The sequence below is a fragment of the Temnothorax longispinosus genome, chromosome 11, assembly GCF_030848805.1.
Source record: "Temnothorax longispinosus isolate EJ_2023e chromosome 11, Tlon_JGU_v1, whole genome shotgun sequence".
Lineage (NCBI taxonomy): Eukaryota > Metazoa > Arthropoda > Insecta > Hymenoptera > Formicidae > Temnothorax > Temnothorax longispinosus.
This window is the reverse complement of record NC_092368.1, coordinates 2336963-2348481: the sequence shown is the minus strand read 5'-3', so window position 1 is coordinate 2348481 and position 11519 is coordinate 2336963. Positions and strand designations below refer to the sequence as shown.

The window sequence follows — 11519 nt, the reverse complement described above, 5'->3', positions numbered from 1 at the left end:
AAAAATAAAAGAACGACATATGTATCAGTCTCGCTCATGCCCTTATATGGTTGCGAGTCGGTACAAGATACGTTAATCCATGTATGGAAGAGATTCTCGGTTCAGGGCTGTAACAACTCACAGCTCACGGCCAAAAAATGTCTAAGCTATATAATATGTTCCATAATAATTGATGTCCGCAAGCTATCGCTATGTCGCAAATATTTTTTTACGATCTATAAAAATTATATTATTTCTGATAATCACATTATCGTTTTGCTGCTCGCCACAATGTTTTAGCAACGTCTCGAGCAACGTAAAATATATCTCTGTGCGCTTTTAAGAAACTCTAAATTAAAATTCCATCTCGAAATTTTATTTTAAAATTTTCAGATAAGAAATTAGGTTTTCAGTCTTTGTCTTTTTTTTCATTTTCGATTGTGTGTAACGCAAAAGCTACTTTTTTCTGTGTGTTCAACGGAGGGGCGACTCAAAAGGCCTCGAATGATTCGCCAGCGGATGAAAGAACAACTTAATTGTTCACGAATACCTCACGCGCGAAGGATTGGAACACGATCCTGACCGATGGCCTGAATTTTTCTCGCTCCGCGATTTTCGCTGCTCACAATTCCGACATTCCGTTCTCCGGCTCCCGCCTGCCAGCAGTGCCAGCAGATGGTGCTGGCTGGCCGGGTGTGGTGAATGACCACCGAGTGACGCGTAACGTGATTCACAGTTTGCATCGTGAAGCTGAGATCCGTTCTAGCCTCCCAGCCCCGTTTCGTCTCGTTCGCTGTTCTCCACTGGTAAGTACGTTCCCCGTCTCTCGTTCAAAACACGAGTAATCGACTCGAACGAACGAATTTCGTTCCCCGGATTGTGTGGAAACACGACACGTTTGACAGGGAATCTCGTTCCTGAAAGGGCCGCCATTGTTCGATCATGCTTTCCACAATCCACATCTCGTTTGGCTCGAAAGACCGAGGATCGTTATTCCCAATAATCGGGGCGAGTTGCGAGCGAAATATTTCTTGGCCAGGTTATGCGCCAACGACGCGCGATCGCCGCAATCGGAGAGAGATGGCGATCGCGAGGAAGCGTGCATAAACAGACGGGCGCAGTGCCGTAGATAGCGGAGGACACAGTGGGCGCAACGCAAGGGGTCGATTGTGTATCTTGAAACGAGGTGAAATTTACAAAAGTGACAAAATTCTAGCGCACCTACGGATTTTATTTATCGAAATCTAGTTCCTGACTCTGTTCACTTTTGTAATTTTCACCTCGTTTCAAGATACACAATCGACCCTCAGAATCGGGACCGATCGTGCTAGGCTTCTTGATACGCCGTTGAAAATAGTATCGAAAAAAATTTCCTGGACACACGTTTTATTATACGAATATTGGATTTTTACTCCGATTCGCAATGCGCCAAAAGTCGATGCTGACCGCGACAGCACTGGCGCGAGAGAGACGAGGAAAAGTAGGACGCGATTCGAGGGAAAGATGAGTAAGCGCGTGCACGAGTAAGTAAAGTCTGCAAAATTCGTGGAAGCAATTGCAAAAGAAACTACACACATTTTCAAATACAGTAAACCTTCTTTATTTTAATCTGAGACAGAGACGAAATATTTTGATATGCGAAGAAATTTTATAACAAATATTTATTGCAAAAAATGTATTGCGTGTAATATGAGATAAGCGTTTTAAAGAGACCGGAGTCGAATTTATGTGTAATACGACTCTTTTCATCAGGCTCCCTCCTGTCAGTCTTCTCAAGCGTACATATATATTTTTAGACGAGCAAATTTACCCAAACTGGACAGTTTGTGACTGATAGAAGGTACATTAGCGACGAGACAAAGTCAACGTGTAAAAGCCATTTAAGAACACGCGGAGAATAACGACCCCTTAGTCGCGCCTTCGTCCAAGTAATTATTTTTACCCCTCCCTTTTCGGTCGCGTCGGGATATCGCGAATTGATTATCCGAAAATAAACGCCGATGGCGACTTGGCAACCCGGGACCGTCCTGTCGCGATGTTCGTTTTAATTTAAAAAGAAAACGCGTCTTTGTTTCGCTAAAATCCGACGGTGAATTTATACGAGCGTGAAAAAGGAAAGATTGCGGTTTATTTTTTCAGCAAACAAGCCGCAGAATATATCGTCCGCGAATAAGTCGCGTCGGGCATTGTTTCGAGAACGTATATCGGACGATACTGTCAGATCGTAATTCATTAATACAGTCCGAAAATATACAATTCTAGATTCGCCGATAAAATGTCGATATTTGCGAATTTCAAGAGAGAAAAACGCGATTTTTAATTTATCTAATGAAATATCTCGAGAGAATCTTTCTAAATGACGTATCTCGCACATTCAAATATATCACGATTACAAACAAAAAGATTCACTGATAATATTAATGAGAAGATACGCCAATACTCTAAATTATTTTGCATTCAAAATTGCGATCGACATTTCACGTCAACAAGCGCCTGCAATTAAAATTTTCGGAGCGTATATCTATAAACGTTCCATTCGTAGCTCTCTAAAGGAGAGAGAGATATCGTTTAATTTGTAAGACACGCCAGGAAAATTGTTACTAACATTTGGAATTTTGCAGTAGGTGCAAACGAGATTGTCGAAGATGTCTTCTCGCAAAACTGCCGGTCGCCGTGCCACCACGAAGAAGCGCGCTCAGCGCGCGACTTCGAACGTTTTCGCGATGTTCGACCAGGCGCAAATCGCCGAGTTCAAAGAAGCTTTTAACATGATCGACCAGAATCACGACGGATTCATCGACAAGGAGGATTTACATGACATGCTGGCCTCTCTGGGTGAGTGAAAGTTCTCTTCGGGAAGAGATATAAAAAAAAAAGATTTAAAGATGTATCCGCTCAAGCTATTTGTACGAGCGATGATTCTTTATTGCCTTTTAAATTGAGATTAAATTTGTATAGAACATAAACGAAGGTAAATCATCTTTTACAGGCAAGAATCCTACCGACGAGTATTTAGAGGCGATGATGAACGAAGCACCTGGACCTATCAATTTCACGATGTTCCTGACACTGTTTGGAGAGAGACTACAAGGGACTGACCCTGAAGACGTGATCAAGAATGCCTTCGGTTGTTTTGACGAGGAAAATACCGGTCATATAAACGAGGAGCGCCTTCGCGAACTGCTTACGACAATGGGTGATAGGTAATTTCATTTTATCGCACATCATATTATCAAAATTGTACTAAGACTACGAAACTATTGCGATTTATTACATTATTGTGGTAAAGAAATATTTACGAATAATATTTAGTTTCTTAGAACATGAATTTTGCTCTCAAAAAATAGAAAGATAAGACAATAATTGAAAAATTATGGATAATAATTATTGTATAACCATAGATAATGATAATATATAATTATTGATCGATATATTTCGTGTGCATGGTTCATACACATTTTTATGTGCAGTTACTTCTATTTATTTTGATAATTGCTAATTCGTTAATGATATTAATAAAGAAGTGTAATATGTAATAATATATAATAGCATGGTTCATTATTAAGCCAACGAAATTAATTGGAGTTCCTGCAGGATTATGTAAAACCGATTCACTTTTTTCTTTAGATTCACGGACGACGATGTAGACGAAATGTACCGCGAGGCGCCGATCAAAGGCTCCATGTTCGACTATCTGGAGTTCAACTCGAATCCTGAAGCACGGCGCGAAGGACAAGGACGAGCAGTAGTGAGGATTCATCTCTAAGAAAGTTGATCGCGTATCCCCCGACACGGAATTTTAGATAACATTCGAAGTTTCTCGCATGCCCCTCGCGCTTTTCGATCCTAGATCCATAGGATATTATTGTCAATAACTATCTTTTTTTTTAATGATAAGAAAATGTACGTACAACATGCCGAATCGCAAGCTACATCGGGAACTGTAGTTCTCGTTCTCTTGGAAATTTTTATCTGCATTTATTACTTGTCGAGCTCGAAGCGAAAATACTAACTGAATAATCGAGAATTGCATTTGGAGGCGCAAGGTGTGTGCGGGTGTGTGCGCGTCGTGTAGAAAAATTTTTTCAAAGTATTCAAGCGTAACAACTTTTCGAATGATTGCTGTACAGTCGGTAAAAGTTAAACATGTAAGATATTTATATATACATAAAGCAAACATGTAACTCTGTTGTAGATTCAGCATTTATATTTTAATATAATATTCTATTGCGTAATAAGAAACTCACGTTGTCTTATTCTACTAACATCTAAGAAATCATTATGTAATATAAATTTAACTCTCCCTTTATCAACAGCAATAGATTGGTATTTATTGCCTAATGTGGATGAAATAGTAATACTTTTAAAATGTCATATTTTTCTTAAATTGTACATAGAAATATACATATATATGCCGTTAATTCACGATTTAAAAGCATTTTAAAGAAATTTGTCACCACAAACTCTCTGATGATAGTACGATTAAGTAATATGTCCCATAAATAATGCGGCATAAAGGGGGGGAACTTGATTTATTCTTTAGCTCACAAAACTGAAAGACGTTGTCAGGAAATTGAAAATTTAATATTGAGATAGGAAGGAACTGTAAACTGTAAATAATGATGGAAAATATATTTTGGATTAAAAATAAAACGTCAAACTTTTTATCTCATTTCAAAAATTTCTCTAAAAAACCGCATTACTTATGGGATGATCCAGCAGCTATCAGCGTATCATCTGCAAATAAAACAATACAAAATTTTCATTGAACGTGACACCGGCCGCTGGCGACGCGAAGACAGACAATCCAGGTTGATTTGGACATCAGGAGAACTCGCCAAGTAATCCCACTGGTCCAACGACGAACTTGTCACTCAACACTCGCGAATTTTGAGGAGAAAGTACAAGGAAAAGATGCTAAAAGATTTGTGTCGAAAACTGGAGCAGTCAGTTGGAGACAAGATGATAAGATTAGTCCAAGTCCCAAACACTATAAAAAAAAAGTCGTGAATTTTTTTCGCCACCGCACCGATCACTTACATCGCTCGCGATATCTTCCGTCGACGGCACAATTGTCACGTATCACCCGCGAATGTTCCCGGTGTCGCACCTTTCGTGCGTCACTCGCGCAATTTTGCGGTAAGCTCGTCGAATCCTTCCCACAAGCTGTGCTGGTTGAGCGACACGTAAAATCGGAGTCCGAGGAATCCCGTCTTCTCGAGATCGCATGAACGCGAACGCGACAAGATGGCGGCACCAAAAAAAAAACTACGGGACACCTTGCACTTCGCGAAGACACTTGGCGTTTTTCTTTTTACAGCACTTTCCGATATCGTTGCTTCTCGCGAACGCTTCGGGTGAATGAGTTCGGGCCGCAGCGTATGTTCGTCGTTGAAACGTCGCGGACGGTCAGGTGCGGAGCGGCGTCGACAACCACTCCGGTTGGAGAAAAAACGACGTTGCCGGGCGGCCGTTACCGGCGACGCGACGCCTCGGATTCGGCGAATCGACGATTAACCGGGCGACGCCGACGCCGACGTCGCGACGTTACCGAGAATCGTTCCGTCTTGTGGCGAGCGCGACTCTCGCCGTTCGACGCACGTTCCTGCCTCGCGATATTCGTCAACTGTATACGGAATAGATTTCTCGCGCGGGAAGATAGACTCGAGAAGCGTCAACGTCGTCCGCACTTAACGAAGCTTCTCGGAGCACTGTAATTCGAAGTGCCTGCGATTCTCGAAGCGCGGTATGCAGGGGTGCCGCGAGCTAACTTCAATGCATTCGCGAGGCGATTTCCCTCGCGAGCCAAGTTCAATGCGTTCGCGAACTCGGACCTCGGACTTCTCGATCATCCCCCATCCCCCCTGCATCTTTCGTCGCTTTCGTCTCATGACTCGCGTGACGATCATTTTTTTTTTCTGAAACATGTCTATCGTTCCTAATCTTTTAGTAAAGAGGGAAAGTCTTCGAGAAGTCAGTTTACGTCGACCGAGCGACAGTCGGGCGTTGTCGAGACACTTGATTTTTTACAAGCTTGTTCAGAGTCGAATTACTTCGAGGTTTCCTCAAATTCTGCGCCGTGAAAGGCGCAGGATATATTTTATCGGTGATATCTTACCCAGACACGGTGAATGATCCCGCGCGGATCGAGACGCGTCGCGTACGCGTAAGACGGCGTATGTATGTACGTCGTACTGTATGTACAGCCATACTGAATAATTTCAAGTAGAAGCAAGCTATAGTATGTTGGCACTATCGGCGCCAATTCACGTGCATGCGAGAAAACTGCCGATTACGATCGGATTGTAAATAAGAGCGCGAGCGTGAAATAATCTTTATGATTAAACGCTTGACGATTCCGAACCACTGTTTTCTCAAAAATACATCTTTTTTTTATCCAAAGGCGGCTTTTCCTTAGTGCTGGTCTACAACCGTGCTTTAAAGAGTATTTAAGCTCTAAGCCGAAAGAAATTGATCAATCACAGTGGAATATGAGGAAAATACTCGACTGTGATTGGTCAATTTCTTACGGCTTGGAGCTTAAATATCCTCTAAAGCAATTAAGGTTGTAGACCAGCACTAACATCAGCGTTATTTTGATATAAAGAAAAGAATTGCCACCTGTACACGATACAATACTTTGAAACTCTAATTCCCTGTCATTTCGATTTGCAATAATAACGAATAATTCGAATAAACCACGCGACGGATAAACAGACGTCGTTCCGAACGAGCTCATTAATAACAAAAGCCATCGCACGGGTCGAAAATAATTTTTCGCTCGAGAACGATCGCATTTCGAAGAATAATAACGAAATGATAGGAGCGGCCCGTGCCACACTACCTGTTCATTCAACGCTCGACGCGCGAATGATAACGATAACTGCGCGACGACCTTGTTTACGTGGCCCGGCGCGCGACGCGGAACCCTACGCGTAAAAAAAACAACGGCCGAGCGTTCGAACGTGCCAGCTGTTGTGTTATTGTCGCTCTCTCACTCGAGAAAATGGATCTGTTTTCTATTGCGCGCTGAACTGGCTGCACTAGTTCGGAGTTTATCTTTTCCCTTCCAATGTGGAGTAAAAAAGATAATCTCTGAACTACTGCAGCAATAGTCAGTTCAGCAATAGAAAAACAGACCCACTATCTCGTATTATACGTTGCCAGTTTCACGTGATCTAGGTGTTCCAGCAGTACTGAACTATTCATGATCTATGATACGTTGAGGTTTTCAGAATCTGAGGTCTGCCCAAACAATTCCCGAACTTTTCGAATAAAAAGTTTTCCGGCTCATCTTGACTTTATGCATCATCGCTTAGTACGTTTTTCCACGTTCGCTACCGCGTGTAGGCTCTGTAGCCCTATTCTGTAATTCCAACGACAGTATTGTTATATTATCGTTACGCAGCTTTTTTACCATATAGTATACCTGCGCACCGACAACATAATAAAACGGTAACGACACTGTCGATCGTTAAGAATTACAGAATCAGAGTACCGGAATTATTTCTGGAACGCTTCCTTTGTAATCAGATCGAGAAATTTTGAAAGCGTCTTCTGCAAATTATGTCGATAGAACGCCAGCAAAAATATAATAGAATATAATAACAGATTGACTGCAATAAGCGACCGTTTTTCAACCTTCGATTTTATTTTAAAAGACAAAGTCTACCGGTGCAAGATGAGGGAATACGCGGGAACGATCGTAATCCGTTTAGCTAAAAAGTCTCGGATTAGCAATGGTATGCATGCGGGCGCATTATCGTGATGGAGCACCCATCGTTTTTCCTGCTAATCAGGCCTTTCTCATGAAGATATTGCATCACTGCATTGCATGATACTCTTTGTTCATTGTCTTATCTGGTGAAAGAAATTTATGATAAACGACATCTCCCCAGAATGGAAAAACTTTAATCTTTGAGAAAAAGAGAAATTATACAATATTTATGCACAATAAATCGAAAGGAAGTATCAAAACAACTGCAAACGTGAAAACGTGAAAATATCGTTTGAATCGTAAAGATAATATAACGAACGACAAATCGGTACGTGCGTATTACGAGTCGGAGATCGCGATTTTTGTTTAAACCTTCGCAGAACAAGTGGGGCTTTAAAGACCTGGTCGATATTTCAGTTTCGAATTTTTCGGAGACTTCACGGACTCATAAAAAAAAAACCCAAACAAGAATCAGGAGTATATAACGGTATAAATAGATTCTTAAAGCCTTCGAAAGTATACTTGAATTTTTTCAGATTTTTTATGGCACTATTACAGCTTGAAAATCTTAATTGGCTTAAAAGACCCACATGTTCGACGGAAGCAGCAAAATTACACATGTTCTGCGAAGGGTTAAGAAAGTTTTAACACACTAGAACCAACCTCGTAAAAATAACAGATTTAAAATTTCTTGTTTTAAATTATAGAAATTATTAAGCCGCTTTTGGAATTTATGTTAACTTTTGTCGAAATAAGAAAAAAATGATAATATATATATATATATATGTCAGTTTATTTTCCATCAACGATTCTAATTTTTATGTTTTGTATACATATAGGATGTCTATATATACATACACACATGTTAATTCAGAAATATTTATTGATGGCTATGCGTGACGCGCTTTGAACTTTTCGTTGATATGTGATCAATTGTTATCAATTGAGATCGAGAAGATGACACACGAAGCACGTTGAATCGAACAATGCAGATAACGGAAAGCAATTCATGTGTAGAGCGTGAAATAATAAGCGGACAGCTAAATTGAGAGGAGATAATGAAAGACCGTGACATATTGATCCATTCACATCGATAACTGAGTCGAAAATCTGAGTAGAATATTTGGTGTAAACTAATTTTACGACGTATTAAAGATTTCGCAACGAGATAAACCGGTTCTTTGCGATGCGAGCGTGTCATTGTTTACAAGATATAAATATTCGCGCGAGGTAGCGGCTCCGGTCTGCGTTTTTTCTTTCGTTCCTCCAAACACGATCACCTTTTACGAAAAACTGATAAATATTAACGACATTAACATGCAAGATTACCTTAAAAATTAATAAAACAACCTATCAAGACAAAATGGCTATTTATCAAAACGGAAAGTGGTTGATCGTACGTACCTTTTTATGTTTCCTGTATCGCATGGAATTGCGTGTCGTGTACGATTAATATTTTTGGGAGTGCCGCGTAAAGTATCGCACGATCCTAATTAACTGTATTCTTTGATCACGTGTTTGATAACTAATTCGCGCGTGATCGTAATTAATGAATTTTTACGAGTGTTACGACTTCAACCGAGGAACTTGAAAAGAGCGAGAAAACGTGGGATTGGGCAACGACAGAATCATCTTGAAGTGAATAATTATTATTTATACATTGCCTGTTATTAAATCTCTCTCTATTCTGGTTTTTTTCGTTCAGTTGAACGATTTAAAGAATTATAGAAAAAGAAATCTTATTTTCCTCATAATGTTTATAATCACGAACGATAAAAGTGGGAATAAGGTATATTTATTATATTTCTTTATGTGCAATAAAAACAGTATATTTATAAAATTAGAGAGGAAAAAAATATTAAAAGTAAAATTGTATATAAATCATGTAAAGTACCATGTATTTATACACATTACGATAGCATGTAATTAAAGATGGAAACGGAAAAACACGAACAAAATTAAATCGCAGATACATTTTCAGATTATAGAGAATATACATTCCTTCAAATCTCGGATGATCGCGGGTTGTAATTATCCCGCTGAATGTAATTATCAAGTATAGAGCTCGTCGCGAAATAAAAATCGCGGTAATTCAACCAGCAAATAGGTCGTGGTTATATAATTACGATAAACGATTATAATCACTTAATGATACAGGGGAACTTGCATATATACAAATTAATAAAATTTTTAAAACAGAAACACGGAATTTGTATCAAATAATAGGGTCCTGCTTTTAGGACTACTAGGAATACTCATCGGGTTGTTAGGGATAAGATTACGGAAACTAGAACAGGTAGAAATAATAGTAGGATTCCAAGAATGCTAGAGATACTAGGATGTTAAAATTCAGGCAAAATTCAACATCTTAATTTAATAAAATTAAATTTCTCTTCAAAAAGATAATATTTTTTAATTATTAAAAGGGCCGGTTGTTCCAACCTATTGGTAAGTTACCTGATAGTTAAATCATTTGTCTATCTTTGTCCAATGTAAACGATAAACAAAGACGTATATATGATTTAACTATTAGATAGTTTACCAACAGGCTGGAACAACCAGCCCTAAAAAATATATATAATTGGGTAATTTATAACATGTTTTTAGAAATTAAATATAAATTAAATTTATATAAATTTATAAATTATAAGTTATAAATTATATTTATAAGATATAAATTTTGTAAATATTGAATAAAAATATAAATAATATATATATCAGTATTTTATAATTACGAGATTATTGATTAAAATTAAATTAGATTTTATCATAAATAATTTCTTATACTTTTTATTTGTAAATTATTTCCGTCCACAGATTGCACCGATATTGATAGCGTTATGTAAAACAATCACGATATACTGTGAACATTACATAAAATCGACGAAATACGTTATTTCGCAAAACTTGTTAAATGAAAAGATTCGATAAATATTTATTTCCGAAATTTTCCTTTTATTCATCAATGTAGTCATGTTTTCTTCGATTTTTATATATTTCGCGAAGTAATAATTTAGGTAATCAATAAAGGTATAATCGGCATTGCAATCAAAAAAATTAATCTAAAATGGATATAAAAAACCAGTAGAAATTTTGAAAAAAATCCCGTCAACAATGTGTCGATTTCTTCCACGTCGTCAATTAAGAATTAAGAAATATAGATTATTTACAAGCAAGGAAAAAAAGATTCCTGCAGACACACAGACAGCGAATAGCTCTCGGTGCGCGGTGCCGCGGGCCGCGGCGTGAAGTGGGGCGCGGGACGACGGGCGCGCGCATGCGCGCGTCGTCTACGTGCTCCGCGCCGCGCCGAACGGCACCTTCAGTCTCGTCTTTACCGCGCGCGTGATCACGTCGAGTATACGCGGGAGCGGGCGCGCGCACACAGCCGTTCGTCCGTCCGTCCGCCCGTCTTCGTGCTCGCTCGGTCCGGCTCGTCCGAGCGGCCCGCTTCGGGCAGCCGCCCCCGCTTTCTTCTCGCGCGAACGGTAAATAGAGCGGGGCCAGCTTACTCCGCTGTGCACTGTGCGGATTAATCGACGGGGCTGCGGGGATATTTCCCCCTCGGTCGCGAGCGCATCGCGATCGTCGCGCGTAGCGTCGAGCGACGCGTCGCGCGCGCGTCTCGGCCGACTTCAGAGCAGTGAATATACGGCGGGCAGGAACAGCGAGGAGGAACATGAACCCCCCGATCGCGGCGAGGATGCCGCGCGGCCGACATCCCTGCGCCGAGGATTCCGCGTTCCATCTTCCCCGGGATCTGCGCTGGTCACCTGGCGCGAGGTACGTCGCGTGAGTCAGCGTGTTCGGTTAATTCGTTTGA

The 11519-nt window shown here is 40.1% G+C and overlaps 1 protein-coding gene across 1 annotated transcript; it reads left to right on the top strand.

Moving 5' to 3' along the window:
• Positions 1 to 627: 627 nt before the first annotated feature.
• On the top strand, positions 628 to 4221 carry Sqh (myosin regulatory light chain sqh). Its single transcript, XM_071793345.1, is given in 5 exon segments — positions 628 to 785; positions 2601 to 2814; positions 2969 to 3182; positions 3607 to 3682; positions 3684 to 4221. Coding segments are annotated over 4 exon segments (525 nt in total). The 5' UTR covers positions 628 to 785; positions 2601 to 2624; the 3' UTR covers positions 3729 to 4221.
• The last annotated feature ends 7298 nt before the right edge of the window (positions 4222 to 11519 follow it).